A 15,682-nucleotide genomic window follows, 5' to 3' on the forward strand; every position below is an offset into this window, starting at 1 on the left:
ACTAAGTGCATTGTGTGGCCAGCAGATGTCAGCAGTACGACACTTGCAGACATCAAAGATCAACAAAACAAAGTTACAGCGAGGCTCAAAAGAGGAAATATTCTCATGCATTAACAGCTGGAAAGAGGTTTTTTTTATTTTTTTTATCTCTATGAATAACTAGAGTGTATCTGCAGTCAGTCTGTGCACTGACATAAGGGATTTGGTATTACAAAGTGCAGGAGCACACCATGCGGTATCAAATGTCAGTGTCTGCTTACCATCACCATGCCAGCGAAATCAGCCACCACAGGCTCAGGTGAAATAACAAACTCGTCTCTGTCGCTTAAGAAAACAACGTCACCAACATTAAGACTCTAAGTCACTTAAATCATTGATCTACATGTTCAAACAACTGTGAGATAACTCAGTGAGAGCACCTGCCTGCAGCCTCCTGCACAAATACGCAGCACTCCTTCATGTTAACACATCATGATACATTTATTAAAAACAAAATACAATTTTTTTTTTTTAAAGATTCCATAAAAGATCATATAAACAGTATATTTTTTTAATTTACCATATCTGCGGAGCATCAACGATGTCTCACACAGTCATTAAAATCAAGTGTCTATTTGCTTTGGTCACAAAAATGTAATAAAAATTTACTGTGCTTTGGTTGCACCCTACACAAACATATCTTCACCTGTGTATCGATTGAATAAAACTTTTTTTTTTAAAAAAGGAAGTTGAATTCTCAAACTCTACATCTATAATAATAAAAAAAAATTCAATCATGAGGATGAAGATGTATGAGGTTAGGCAGTTTTATTTTTTTTACTTTTCCTTCATGTCAGTGATCATATTTAAAGATATATAACAACAATGTGAGCACAAGAAAGTTAATGGGAGATTTAATGTTCAGTAAAAGTAGTAAAACCTTTTGATATTTTCCAAAGAAAAATGCCTCATACTTTGTTTAAGCCTCTGTTCTGTCAAAGTGTAATGGCTGATACCACTTGTTTGTTTAGGTGTGAGTTCATTAGTTACAGTATCTGCCTGGGTGTGGTGCAGCAAGTGTTTGTCCACCTTGCACGCTGCACATGTGCTGCAACATGGTTGTGTTTGCATGTGTTTTAGCCTCCGTCGAAGCTTTCATAGGTGTGACATTGACATATGACACGTTTGTGATCAAGTATGTGCATTTTTGGTTTGTGTTTTCAGGAGCCGGTGTCACTATTTGTCAGTCTTCTTTTTATGGTTCTCGTCACTGAGGTTGTGCTCCGCAAACAGGTTTGGGTTCTCGGCCAGCGTGGCACGGACCTTCTTCTTCTCCTTGAAGCGACCGGAGTGGGAGACCTTGACGTGGCGGCCCTTGGTGGCAGATTTATCCACAATCTTCTCCAGTCTGGCATTGAACTGACTGTCCATATGGTCCGGAGGGGGATTATTGCCTGAGTGCTCTTTGTTGCCGGTGTTGCTGCCATACTCGGCTGGGATCTCGTACAGAACCTTAGATTCAGATTTCTTCTTGCGGGAGAAGGTCAGCTTCCACCAGCTTGGGTCAGCCATGGCACCGACAGAGACTGGAGGACTGACCTGACAGCACATAGACACAACAGTGGTTATATCTGCAGCTGGCATTAACATTTCAGTGAAAATACAAGATACGTTAAATGCAAGTTTGAGAAGGTTCCTCCTTGGCTTACAACTTTATTGTGCCATTAGATTTTAGATACTGTTTCCTAGAAACATGTTGGGACAATAACATTCATTAAAAGGATTAAGTTGCCACAATTTGGGACACCAAGCTAATTTCCCCTGTAGAGTTTTCTGGGGATTTTTAACCACCTTAGGACACACATTATACATGGTGTGATCTGACACCTGATCTTTAAGTTTGGATGTGTTTAAGCCAAAAATATTCATTTCATTTAACATCTAAGAAATCTATCTCCTATCTCCTGTCAGTGTGGAGGCTTTGAAACAGCATTTAGAACAACATGCAGTGAAATAAAACATATAGAAAATATGATTAAAGTCATTTTCAGCTTGATTAAATACTTTACATTTTACAAAACTGTGCACAACTTAGCCACAGGGTGCAGGCCAGCACAAGACCATAAGACATAAGACAGTCAGAGCTAATGGGGCACAAGAAATTAGATTACTGGTGCATCAATGTTAATGTACAGTTAAATGTTTTTGTGTTTTTATATGGTATTTTGTACTTATATATTTGTATATAAAGTCTTGATCTGTAAAGTAACTGCTGTCAAATAAATGTAGTGGAGTGAAAAAGTACAATATTCCCCTCTGAAGTATAAAATTGTATCAAATGGAAATCTAAATTCAACATTGTACCCAAAACACACTCACACACCAGCACACTTATAACAGTAAACATATGGGTTACATGCGTTTGCACTTAAAGTATTCATGTTTTCTGGCTCTGGCAATTAATAACTGAAAATTACTGTATACATATACAGTATTACATCTTTAAAATTGATTATATTTAAAATCTAAGTATTACAGTTTTCTATAGGCAAGTTACTTTCCACCACTGATGATCGCTTTAATTTCATTGTCAAGATCAGCTGTAAATTTGGCTTAAATACATTCATGATCTGTGCTGCAGTTTTATTTTGAAATTAGTCCATGGTGGCCATCATGCTGTGTGTACGCTGCTGTACGGTGCAGACCCTTCCTTAGAAAGCAGACAGTCACTGTGGATGTGGATGTTCATCCGTGGCACATCTCCATGATTAGGAGGTGTAACCTAACGGGGGGGGGGGGGGGGGGGGGGGGGGCACCTGACACTCTGCTCTCAGCTGATGAATTAATGAGCATCTGAACAGTATCCGCTGTCCCTCCCATGTGATCTGATATGAAGTCAGAGAAAAAAGAAAGAAAAAAAGCCTCTGACCGATGAGGAAGCAAGCTGTCGTCTTCATGCTGCTCCTGGAGCTGAGAAATTTCTTATATAACAGTAACGTAAAATGAAGGAAACTAAAATAACTAAATAACTCTGGATGATCCATTTATATGAATTCATCTGTGGTGATTCAGATTTATAGATCCACGTAGACACAGGCAGCAATTACAGATCCGTTATGTTACACCCAGCTGTTATGATCCTCAGTCACATAGCAACCGTACAACTAAAACAACTTCCTCATGAAATGATTATTGACTCAGTCTTTCATGATAACAGTCTCTGTGTCACATGCATCATAACATAAATCGACCTGCAGTACTCATAATACACGGAAAACTTGTGCTTTGATGCTGATTTTGTTAATTGTGTCTTTTCATTATTTGTATGCTTATGCTTTTAACATTTCCTTATGTTTCATTTCTATCTTTTATTTAAGCACTTGTTTCTGACGTTAACCTGCTTGGCCTCGCCGTGAGGCTTTTATCAGCTTTCAGCCACATCATCTTACTTTCTTCATCAGCCTGAAACTCCAGAAAAAGCCGGAAAGTGAGCCATTGTGATTCATTTCCAGTCAATGAGCTTATCGATTAATTGATTGTTGCAGCTGCTTCCATCCTGATAAAGCTTGTTGGACTGTGAGAACAACAATGGAAATAAATCCAGGACATTATTGTTCTGTACCTAACAAAGTCTAATATGTTGCTTTTTTAAAAAAAAATAAAACTGCTGTATTAGAATCATAACGAATCAGTAATTTAAACCAAATGGTCATTGTTGAAGGTGTAATAAAAATAAACCTGCCTTCCTGCCTTGAAGTAAACTACTACTAGAAGGAGGTCTTTGCCCAAGCTCTACTTACTAGCTTTTTCCCGAGCTTTCAACCAACTTTATCAGCAGATGGAGTTTCCTCAGACGCTCTGGATAAACCTAATGAGTGAAGCCGGATTTAAAATTAATGATTTGTTTTTTCAAAGTACTATTTCCCAGCATCGTGTTGACCTACAGTGGATAAGGTGCACACTAGAGCTGCAACGACTAGTCGATTAATAGATTAGTTAACTGACAGAACATTAGTCAGCAACTATTTTGATAATTGATTAATCAATTCAATCATTTTTCAAGCTAAAAATGCCAAGATATTTGACAGTTCCAGGTTCTCAAATATGAGAATTGGCTGCTTCTCTTGGTCAAACATGATAGTAAACTGAATATTATTTTGAATGTTTTAAACTTTTGGGGGTTGCTTGGACAAAACATGAAATTCACTGGGGTCATCTTGCGCATTAGGATATCCTGATGAGCTTTTTTCACTAATGTTTTACACACCAAACAATCGTTTAATCACCAGATTAATCAAGAAAGTTTGTCTAAGGCTGTGAACCTTTGCTGCAGGTCATATCCCTCTCTCTCTCTCTCTCTCTCTCTGTATATACACTCACAACTGTCTAACATGGGCACATAATGCCATAAGAATCTATTAAGAATAACCTTTAGCAGCTGATTTTCTTAAAATCCCAAATCTGAAATTCAAGATATCTAGAAATTTAGGTTGAATAGTAAAAACAATGCATCTTCCTCATTGTAAGAAATCATCAACACCATGAGTAAATTAAAACTGTGAGGTTTAGTTGCAAAGTCTCTATTTACTCAGTTACTGAGGTACTTTACTTGAGTGTTTCCATTTAATGCTACTTTTACTTCACTACAGGGGGAACTATTGTACTTTTTACACGCTACATTTAGCATTAGCTTCAATTTTAGCATTTGGATGACTGTGGCTAATAAATAGTTTTTTATGAGTTTGCCAAATGCTACGATTCCAGCTTTATGAGGGCTGACAGGAAGCAATGAACTGCACAAATCCTGTGTTGGTGTGGTCATTTTATCGTGAAGCACCTATGCAAATAAAGAGTCCATGCCCTTTGCAGAAACACTCATCTTACTCTTATCTGAACCATGTGATGTTGGGCACCAGGCACGAACAAGCAGTGCAAAGGTTCAAGACAGACGCAGCGGAGGAAACAATTGACTTGTTGATGTTTTTTATTGTATATTTTGGATGGAGTTTGAATAGTAACTTTTAATCTATCATCAAAGGACAGATTTAAAGGACAGTTGTTACATAAGAGCACCTGTACTTTAGTCGTCTGCCCCACTAATGTCTAATTGTGTTTATTTCTGACCTAGTTGTGTACACACTCTCAGGTAACAGATAGTGCTGCTGACCGAGAAGAGCTTTTATGAGTCCCCCCCCCCCCCCCCCCCCCCCCCGGTGGCTGCAGCATCCGTCTCACGCCAGTGTTTACGTCTGTTTACCAGCTTCTGTCATTATTTCTAGATTCAAGTCCTAAATCTAAAGTTAATTCTCTTTTTTCAGCGAAGTGGATGCTTTTTTCTTCAACAAAGCACAGGCTGCTCCATAACAAACGTTTACACAGCATTTGCATCGTGTTGTTGACTTTCCATCAAAACAGTTTCTGCAGAACAAAGTAACTTTGAGGGCCCGAGCAGCACTTTCACACCGTGTTAAGTAAGAGAACACAGCAGTGAACAATATTAACACATATTTCTTTTAGTCCTTCCATGTTTGACTTAGATGTGACCTTTGAAACAAAAAGCCCTGTTGACACAAAAGAGGCCCTCCATAGTTCTCTTTAATAAGTTACCATGTATTTTGTTATGTGTGGGTGAGCTGCTCAGCAAAGCCTCAGAGATCAGAGCAGGAAGGGAACGCTGCGGCCACGTTTGGAAATCACTAACCAGCTGCAAAGTCTTTTCAATAGAGCTGCAGAGAGAGAGAGAGAGAGAGAGAAAGAGAGGGAGAGAGAGAGAGAGAGAGAGAGGGAGAGAGAGAGAGAGACAGAGGAGGCTCCAAGGGCACCAGTGACTGTTCTGCCCTCATAATTGAGCTGAAGGTTCATTAGATTCTCAGATTTCATCCTTTGTGCCAGCTTCACTGTTGACCCGTGACAGCAAAGTTGAACGAGTTGATGAAGGGACCGTGGGTGTTCTCTGTCTATGTTTGTATTAATAATAATAATTTGTGCCTATGTAAGTGTGTGTAATTCTTTTTATTGCTCGTTCTGTGGGCATTTTTACTCTCTGTAGTTTCTTTAAAACTTCTTATAATGAGACATTATATTCTGATAAGGTCCAGAAATGTCATTAGATTCATGACTATAAGGAAGTTATAGTATTCTGACATAGGGTTTAAACCACATTTGGTAAAACCACATAAAAACAGTGAAAAAGGTCCATCACAATATCCTAGAGCGCCTGTTGATATCATTAAATGTCTTTTTTGGCCGACCAACACTCCAAAACTTCATACAGTTTACTATCATGTATGACAAAGAAAAGTGTGAAATCATCACATTTGAGAAGCTGGACAGATAAAATGTTTTGGCATTTTAAAAATTGCCTAAATGACTAATCAATCAGTGACATTTTCTTTCAATCGACTAATTAGTTCATCGATTGTTGTTGCAGTTCCACCATCTTGCATCTGTGCAGGGACAATGTTAGAAATGAGTCTTGGGCTTTATTTCTCTAAGTCTGACAGAGTCTGATGTGTTATATTTTATAAATATACTTTATTAGACTGATAATAAACCAAACTAATACTTTCAACCATATTACTGGATATACTCTGAGATCAATGTGCATTCTGTTGCCAAGCAAATAAAACTCTCACAGGAACAGTTTCTGCAGCAGTTTATATGAGACATAAAATAGCTTTCAGGTGCTTGAATGAGTTTTCTTACCCTGATGACGACGAGCTGGCTGAAGGAGATTCTCTCAGATGTGATACTGCACCGCCATGTTTATGAATTCTTTAACTCCTCTCTGTTTTCTTTTTTCTTCTTCTTCTTCTTCTTCTTCTTCTCCTCCTCAGGTGATCACTCACAGGTGCAGCATCTCTTCCTCTCTGCCTCTTCGCTCTCTGACCTTGTCCCTCTGTACTCCACTCCAGCACACACCCTCCTCAAACACACACACACCTAAAGCCCGCCCAGCTGAGTGCATGAGTGAGTAAATGACTGTTGTAACCATGTGATTTAGTGAGACTCTCCTTTGGGCCAGATTACTGACAGCAGGGTTAATGTGAACTTGAGAGGTGAGCATTTTTCCAAACTGCAAATAAATTACTTCTATCTGTGTCATGTTAAAACCCAGTCTTCATTTAGTATGGAATTTGGATCTAGAGTCAAGTGTAGAGTCTTTGTATTTAAGTTTCCTGTTACACAAGTGTTAATTTAAACTGGACAAAAAGAGTCAGAGAGAGAGACAGCTATGGACTCGCTGAAAGATCATCTGAATGAGGGGAGTGTCCCTGATGCTTTGCATATGTTGTGCAAAATCACGAACAGTGAATTGACATGTACTTTGCAAGTTTGGTCACCATTCAAATGACCTGAAATTAGGTTACTTGAGAGGCTCTGCTGCTGTTGCTGTACATGAAGGGACTTAATGGCCTTCTGTCCAGCAGACACCAAAGTGTTACATCATTCACAGTGGTAAAAGAAGTACTCAGATCCTTTACTTTACTTAGGTATTTTTTTCATACAAAACATAAACAGAAATGATAAAATACGATGCATTGTTATAATTAAACTACTCAATAGTAGGCTATATAGAATTATTTAAGTTATTTTTCCATTCTCTTATAAGTGAAAATTTACTGCTTTTCCTTGTCTTAAAATCCACACACGGAGCAATAAATGACTGTTATAAATAAAATAGAAAAACAGTAATAACAGGAACTGAGGAGACACTATCGTGAATCTCATAAATGTGCAATGAGGAAACACCAAAGAAATGAAAACAAAGATAAAGATAGACTGATAAAGAGAAAATATTCAAATACTAAAAGAGATGAGATATATTGAAGTGAGTTAAAGAAGTAGGCCATTTAAAGGAAGACGATCCAGGAAATAAAAACATAGATATATAGATGTAAATAAATGAAATAAAATAAAATAAAATGACTTCGTCTTGCCTTTAAACAACGACATCGCCCTCTGCTGACGGTTTTAAGAAGTGCAACAAATCATATTGACCAATCAGCTGCAGCTATCAGTATAGTGAAACGTCATTGGTCAATTTTTTTGCTGAATGTAACACCGCCTCCTCCTATTGGCTCTCCTTTTTGTAACGTGTCGTAAACAGTGAAATCCGGATGGTAAGAATGATTTTGGACGTAAACCTTTTAAACAAACATATTATAAACAAACGTATTTTATTATTAAGCCATAAAACATCTTAGAAGCAAATAAAGTGAAGAGACAATGGAGGTAAGCTGAAATAACCGCTGTCTCACTCGGTTTTAATCAGCCTGCTAGCTAACGTTAGCTGGTTGTCACACAGTCAAAGTACAGTTAAATGAAAAATAATCACTTTCAGAAATTAGTAAAGATAATAGTTGTTATTGTGCTGTTAGTTGTGATGTGTTTTTGTTATCAGTTCAGCTGAAGAATATACAGTTTTCTCCCTCTGATTGGTACTGCTTGAAAATATGGAATAAATAGTAAATAACTGATGATTTCTTTGCTGTCTTCACACTTCAACAGAATATTCAAAACCTTCCCATCGACATTCAGACCAGCAAGCTTCTGGGTAAGGCAAAACACACGATGACAAAACAGCCTTTTTATTGTATTTATTCTGTTTTGAATCTATGTCAAACATATAAAACATGATATTTAAAAAGAGCTACTAGTAGTATATATGCACGTATACACACACATGTACATGGAGTATATACTATACTATACTATATGTACACATATATGCTAAATAAGTTAAATCAGATTTAAGTAAAACGAAGACAACAATAGTTAAACGAACAGATGGAAGGCAACTATTGACGGTGTACAGTTTGTCCAAGCTTAATTAAATCACAACTTTATACTTCAAGATAAATAAAAATCTTGTATTGGTAAATCCTGCATGGGTCCCCACATCTTTGGATTTTCCCTTTAATCCAAGTGTTAATTTTCCCACAGATAACAAGCCCTTTAGCTATCAATTAAGATAAAGCTTTAGTGGATATTTCCAGCACTGGTGTGCTGATGACAAAAATATAGCACTTTTTCTTCCCAAAGGAATATTATAATTAACAATATGAGTACCACTGTCTTACAGAAATGTTTGCATTGGTCTTGTTTAACTTGCTTGAAGTAAAATGGGTTCTCATTAAGCATTTAAACTTGTGAAACAAACAAATCTGTTTCTACTCTTTCTTGTTTCTGCAAATCTTTTACTTTCTGATGAGTCTCAGAAAAATGTCTTTACCTGTTTTAGCTAAGGAATTATGTTGTGCTTAAACAAAATTAATGAAAAAAAAGTAAAGGACTGTTAATACCATGCATTATTGTAACTGTGTATGAATTAGGGACTGTGTATCTTCTACAGCAGAACTATAACCAACAGCTGCTATACTGATCCTGTACAGTTCTCACATGTTGCCTCTGATAGATTAGTCAAATAACGCCATAATCTAAAGATATTAATTCTAATGAATTATTCTCTGTCCACAGACTGGCTGCTGGATCGACGACACTGTAATCTGAAATGGCAGAGTGCAGTAAAAGGGATCAGAGAGAAGATCAATGCTGCCATCCAGGACATGCCAGAGAACGAGGAGATCAAACAGCTTCTCTCCGGCTCCTGTAGGTCCCTTATACCCCCAGACTGTCACTGCCACAGAGCTAAGCATCCATTTTTATGAAACATAAATTACCACAGTTTTGAAGATATTTCCAGGTTCCTCAGAGACACTTCTTACCAACTGGATAAAAAAAAGACAATAAAAAAGTATCAATTTGTACTACAACTAAAAAAACAGTCATACTTATACTTTATATTTTTTATTATGTTTTCTTGTTTCGTACAAAATACAGTAAAAATTATAGTAAAAGTTACGTGTGTGAGTGTGTGTGTGTGTGTGTGTCTGTCTAACTGTTACTTTCTACTATTTTATAAAAAAAATTGTAGATGTAACTTCCAGGTAGAGTTGCAGTTTAGGTGTTGTTAAATGATCGCATGGACCTTTTTCAAAGATCAACAGTGATTTATCTCTCAGAAAAACTAATGATTAAGTCTGTGACATGAATAAACTGATAACGCATGAGAGGCACAAAGTAGGGCTAGATGAGCTGTATTAATATGTGTTTTGTTATATAATGTAGTATAATTATTGTGTACGTGTTAGTTTCTGTTGTTAGCTTTTTATTTAATTGCTAGTTGTTACCTGTTGTCCTCCTCTTCCTCTGTATGAATGCTTATAAACTCAAGTACTTATGTTTGTTTGCACTGATAGACATTCACTACTTTCACTGCTTGAGGATAGTGGAGATACTGAAGGGAACAGAAGCTTCCTCTAAGAACATTTTCGGCAGATATTCATCTCAGAGGATGAAGGTGAGAGGAATCAGAAAAGCTTCTATTGTCTCACAGCATGTCACTCAGTCAGCCAGATGTTTATAATTGGTATCTCAAACCAAGTGGTGTGAGGAGATTTTTTGTAGCATGTTTCTCTGCTGTTAAAACTACTAAAACTCTTAAAATTTGGATTTGAATTGTGTTTTTGTTTGTTTTTGTTACAGGACTGGCAGGAGATTGTGTCCCTTTATGAGGCAGATAATGTCTATTTGGGTAAGTTTAACATAAAAAGCTATGTCTTATGTATTTATTATAGTATGACAGCATCTGCAAAAACATTTAGACTTCATTTCTCATACTTTATATGGAAGGAAGTTATTTTGAGAAAGAAAAACTATTTTTGATTCAAATAACTGTTGATATTCTCCTGGAAACCGGAAAAAGTTTTTGTTGCTGCTGCTCAGGTTATTTTTGCAATAATGTCATAGAATATGGGGGAGTAGCATCTGGCTACAAACAAATTAATTGCATGTACAGAATTCTTTAATACTAAAAAATCTGTTTGTATGACCCAGCGGAGGTGGCCAGCTTGCTGAGTCGCAATGTGAGCTACGAAGGCCCGGCTCTGAGGAAGCAGCTGGCCAAAGCCCAGCAGCTGCAGCAGGAGCTGAGCAGGCGGGAAGTGGAGTGCCAGAGCTCAGCCGCAGATCTGAGGGAACGATACTATGCCGCCTGCAAAAAGTATGGCATCACAGTAAGTGCAAACACGTGCACACCAACTGGAGAATACTTAGACACATACACTGACATCCTGCAAATATTCAGAATCATACATTTTATTAAAAGACGGATTACTGGCATGCTGATTGGTCAGACTCTTGCTCTCTGTGTAGCCATTCATCATCCTGTTGCTTTACTTTTTTTCTTCTGCCAGGGAGAAAATGTGGCTCGTGAGCTTCAGGCTCTGGTGAAAGACCTGCCAGCGGTTCTTGAGGAAGTTGGGAAGGACTCAGCAAAATTAGAGGCACAAATCCGACTTTATGCTGCTTTCACAAACTTTGTATGTGAGTGGTGAGTATATCATCAATGCCGTCACTCTGGCTTTCCCTTTACTTTCCCTGCTTACACTGTGAAGCTCAGTGATATGACTACCACTGATTCAGCAAGCCCGTAAGAAGTTTCAAAATACAAATATATTTCTTAGTATACATACAAATCCCTCACAGCAGTCTAAATAAAGTGTAGAACTGTCGGTATAAAACAGTTATTTTAACTGTAAAAACCATGGGGATTTTTTTTATTTGTGCTCACATGAGCTCATATGTTGTTATTTGTAGGTCTGATCCAGTCTTGCCCATGCTGACACTGGCCCAGAAGAGAGGGAACACAACGTTTTATGAGTGGAGGACAGGGAAAGTCCCTGCAGTTGTTGACAGGCCAGTCGTGGACGATGCACCTCCTGATACAGTCACAGAGGACATGGTTAGTTTGACTGACTCTATATTGAGCATTGATCAGAGTCAAATTACAAAAACTTCTCATGTTTAATCCAAAGAAAAATCTCCTGAGTCAAATTTAGTTTTCTTCATTTATAAATTCTTCCTAAATCCATTTTATTATACAGTTTCAATTTTCTGAATAAGCAAATTAACATGGTTTCTAAACAGATTTCAGTGTTACAGCCCCAGGACTCATGTGGCAGCTCAGTACTACCGACTGTGTGTTTCTGTGTTGTGTTTTAAAAACTGCTTCAGATCGACTGGGGCAACTTTGGCGAAGGAACAGACAGTGTGGGTGTTAATGCTGGCATCACAGTTGAGGATGATATAGACTGGGGTATCAGTCTGGAGCCAACCTCTGAGGTATGACACCTCCACATATAGATACATATGCATTTTGATTTTATGTGCTGTGCATAGTCTTTGTTCACCTTATATTTTTCAATTATTAATATCTGTCTTTACAAAAAGTTTACATTCAGTATTTATCTGTATTAATTACATTAAGTATTACATAGAGGTTTAAATGTCCAGTTTCTGCTTTAAATGGTATCCAAACTGTACTAAACGTACTTAATATTACTGTAATAATATTCACTTTTATATAATTAACAGTGTTAAGGAACATCCAGTTTAAAGTTGGTAATCTTGCTCAAAAATACCAACATCCGTCTGTCTCCCTCAACAGGATGCTGGTGCAGGAGGTATCGACTGGGGTGACAGTGACGCTGCTCCCATAGAAATCGAAGTTGTAGACGTGGGCACAGACTGTGAGTTTTTAATCACCATTACGCCTCCAGCTAAACTTAACCACATGCTCAGCTGTTGAAATGTGTGTTTGCTAAGGACGAGCGTGTCATCTTGTAGGTCCTGAAGGCGTGGCAAGGGGCGAGGATGCTTTGACTCTACTGGAGAACTCTCAGTCACGCGGCCAGTTCATTGATGAGTTAATGGAGGTAAAGAGTACAGTCATCAGAAGGGTCTAATTACCTCTCTAACCCTGTGTGTCCACTAATGTCATCAGAATTATGAATAAAACAAACAAAGATGTCATTATTTGTGCAGGAAAAAAATAGAGCGTAGTAAAAAATGTGCATAATGCTTGTCATATGATGTCAGGTTTTGTCCCACAAACTGTTAAAAATCCAAAGATGTTGAATTTACAATGATACAGAAAAACAGTAAATTCTTACATTTGTAAAACTAGAACCAGTAAATATTTGATAAATGACTTAAAAAGATAACTTGATATCCCTCTATAATAAATGTAAAATTGATTAAAAAAAAAACAAAATATTCTCAGATATGGATTGTGTGCTTTTGCAGGTTATGATGAGTAACAGTAAATGGGATACTTAAAGTTGCCTCAATCGATACTTTTATATTAACAAGGGATCAAATGGCTCTGCAGGTGAAAGGCTTGTGATGAACACAGATAATTATTGTCTGCATATGCAGCCCACCTCAGCTCTGCAGAGCTTTGTGGTTCACTCTCACCACTCTCATAGTGTAGTTTTTAGTTGTGTTAGATGATTTTTTTTCAGCAAAAAAGCTTTAAAAATCCTCTGTACACTGCCTACCCGGGAGTTGACCAAACAGAGCTAAAAGGAGAGTGAAAATTGTACTTATATAAATCAGGTGGACACAGACAAGCCTCCAAATGAATGATATTGTTTCTCTGTCTCTGTTGGATGTCTAAATAAGCTACTGTTCGCTAACAAGTATCCCGTATCAACTTAATAATGTGATACCATAACAGATTTTGTGTTTACAGCTTGTTTCTGCTGCCCCAAAGTGGCCAAAAAATCTGTTCATGCTCAGTAATCTTTTTGTGTTAGCAACTAAACATTTATATTTACATATGCAAATTCAAAGCCACAACAACTATGGGTTTGAAAGGAATTCACAGTGTATATTTTAACTTGCATTTGACAATCGCAGCAAAGCAGACTAAATAGAAATTCATTATTGTGGGGTTATAGGGGATGGAGGCTGAACAGTCATTTATTTGATAGTATTTAAATCATCAATCACTAAGACATGACACTGGTTTCATATGTTGGTGCAGCTGGAAGTTTTCCTAACCCAGCGCATCAGTGAGATGGGAGATGAGGGAGATGTGGTTTCCATGAGCCAGTTCCAGCTGGCCCCTTCTGTCATCCAAGGCCAGACCCGGGAGCAGACCCGGGAGATGCTGTCTGAGGTGCAAGACCTTCTGGGCCGGCTCACCTCTCTCCGGATGCAACACCTCTTTATGATCCAGGCCTCACCACGGTACACTACACATTTGTCATTGCACAGAATTTGATGAAACTCGAACAACAATGCAGAAATCTGGTATGGACAGAAGGGGAAAATCCTTGCTTTATTTCTATAATGTTACATGCGTCTTTTCTCATTATTCATTATATATAATATATGTGTTTAGGTATGTTGAGCGTGTGTCGGAGGTGCTGAGGCAGAAGCTGAAGCAGGCAGAGATCCTGGTGCTGAAAGGTGTCACAATGGCAGATAAAAGGCAGGAAGCCCTGGAGGAGCAGTCCAGACTGGAGCCTCGTGTCGACCTGCTGGCAGGATGCACCCGGGAACTCCAGAAACTGGTATTGGATTACTGTTTCATTTTATTTATGTTTACAGGGTTGGTGATTCCCCAGCTCACTAGAATGAGAAGTTTGTGCAGCATTTTTCTCATCCCTAAGGGTTCAGTTAACATTGGGAGGCAGCTTAACTGATTAACTGAAAGGAATGTATACTGCACAGCACAACTTATAATTACTCTATGTTATACCTTGGAGGTTCTCAGTAGTATTGTGTATTATTACTGTTATTTCTGACTGTCAACTGTAATTTGTTTTTGCAGATCGAAGCAGACATTTCGAAGCGATACCACAACAGGCCTGTCAACCTGATGGGGGTTAATATATAGTGAGCTTCACAGACACTCACAAAAAATATTTTGTCATGATCTACAAGGAGAAATAAAAGGAGTATTTAATTATAAGTCTTTTGTGTTCTTTACATTTTCTGGATTTAAATTTAAACATTTGATGTTTTACAGATCATTTAAGTTTTTTTTAACAGAACTGTTTTGACAAATTAATAAATGGCTGACGTTGCTGGCCAAATATCAATATCATTGATTTGTTTTCATGACTTTCAGTAACTTCTAATACTTACTAGGCCTTTACTTTCCTCGATTATTTCTGATTTAATTTACTTCATATTGGTACTCCACTACCACATTTCAGAGGGAAATATTGCACTTTTTACTCCACTACATTTATGTGACAGCTGGAGTTACATTAAAAACTTATAATATGTATAAATTTTTTAAATACAATACAATACAATTCTCTGAGGCCACTTGTCATGTTTCAGATGTCTAGGAGTTGTTTTTCCACCAAATACATTTTTTTTAAACAGCAACCAGTCCTGACATCATACCTGCATGCTTGCCTTATCTGCTCTCATTTGTTTGGCTTCTTGTCTGTGTTCGTCAGACTGTGTCCCATCTGGTTTTATCATCTGTAATCTAATTTATTGTTAGCTTAACATTGTTTTATATTTACTGCCTGCATTGTACATGCATTCTAAGCTTCTTATCCTATAGTTCTGTGTCATAATTTTACATGTATGGTATTAATGGCTCATTTAACATCTTGCCAAGGAACATTGCTCTACAGATTGTCACGCCCCTTGAGGAAAAATATTTCAATGTGATACTGAGGATACAAAAAAATTTACTTAACTTTTGGCTAATACTGGAACTTTTGCAGTGATGTTGATTAATGTGCATTATAAGGAAATAAATCAAAAGAAAATGCTTTGATCACAGTGTGCTGATTTTATTAATTAAATACTTTTTTGAATGTAGTTATCT

At 37.5% G+C, this 15,682-nt stretch overlaps 2 protein-coding genes across 4 annotated transcripts; one reads left to right on the forward strand and one right to left on the reverse strand.

Annotated features, from left to right (window-relative positions):
• Positions 1 to 461: 461 nt before the first annotated feature.
• Positions 462 to 6,935, reverse strand: prr15lb (proline rich 15 like b). The gene is made up of 2 exons (XM_023406752.2): positions 6,685 to 6,935; positions 462 to 1,578 (listed from the first exon to the last, which is right to left on the reverse strand). Exon 2 carries the CDS (start codon positions 1,549 to 1,551, stop codon positions 1,216 to 1,218), a length of 336 nt encoding a protein of 111 aa, XP_023262520.1. The 5' UTR covers positions 1,552 to 1,578; positions 6,685 to 6,935; the 3' UTR covers positions 462 to 1,215.
• Positions 6,936 to 7,017: 82 nt separating this feature from the next.
• On the forward strand, positions 7,018 to 14,803 carry cdk5rap3 (CDK5 regulatory subunit associated protein 3). 3 transcript variants are annotated; one of them, XM_087174113.1, is made up of 14 exons: positions 7,018 to 7,037; positions 8,491 to 8,536; positions 9,460 to 9,591; positions 10,242 to 10,342; positions 10,528 to 10,576; positions 10,879 to 11,057; positions 11,238 to 11,374; positions 11,641 to 11,785; positions 12,058 to 12,165; positions 12,491 to 12,572; positions 12,670 to 12,758; positions 13,871 to 14,076; positions 14,231 to 14,402; positions 14,663 to 14,803. In XM_087174113.1, exons 3-14 carry the CDS (start codon positions 9,549 to 9,551, stop codon positions 14,726 to 14,728), a joined length of 1,377 nt encoding a protein of 458 aa, XP_087030239.1. In that variant the 5' UTR covers positions 7,018 to 7,037; positions 8,491 to 8,536; positions 9,460 to 9,548; the 3' UTR covers positions 14,729 to 14,803. The 3 variants fall into 3 exon arrangements, with proteins under 3 accessions (XP_087030239.1, XP_023262633.1, XP_023262632.1); XM_023406865.2 differs by lacking the exon at positions 7,018 to 7,037 and adding an exon at positions 8,031 to 8,102; XM_023406864.2 differs by lacking the exon at positions 7,018 to 7,037 and adding an exon at positions 8,065 to 8,214.
• The last annotated feature ends 879 nt before the right edge of the window (positions 14,804 to 15,682 follow it).

Source organism: Seriola lalandi, unplaced genomic scaffold, assembly GCF_002814215.2.
Source record: "Seriola lalandi dorsalis isolate HSWRI2012SDOR001 ecotype SW California unplaced genomic scaffold, Sedor1 jcf7180002054317, whole genome shotgun sequence".
Taxonomy (NCBI): Eukaryota; Metazoa; Chordata; class Actinopteri; order Carangiformes; family Carangidae; genus Seriola; species Seriola lalandi.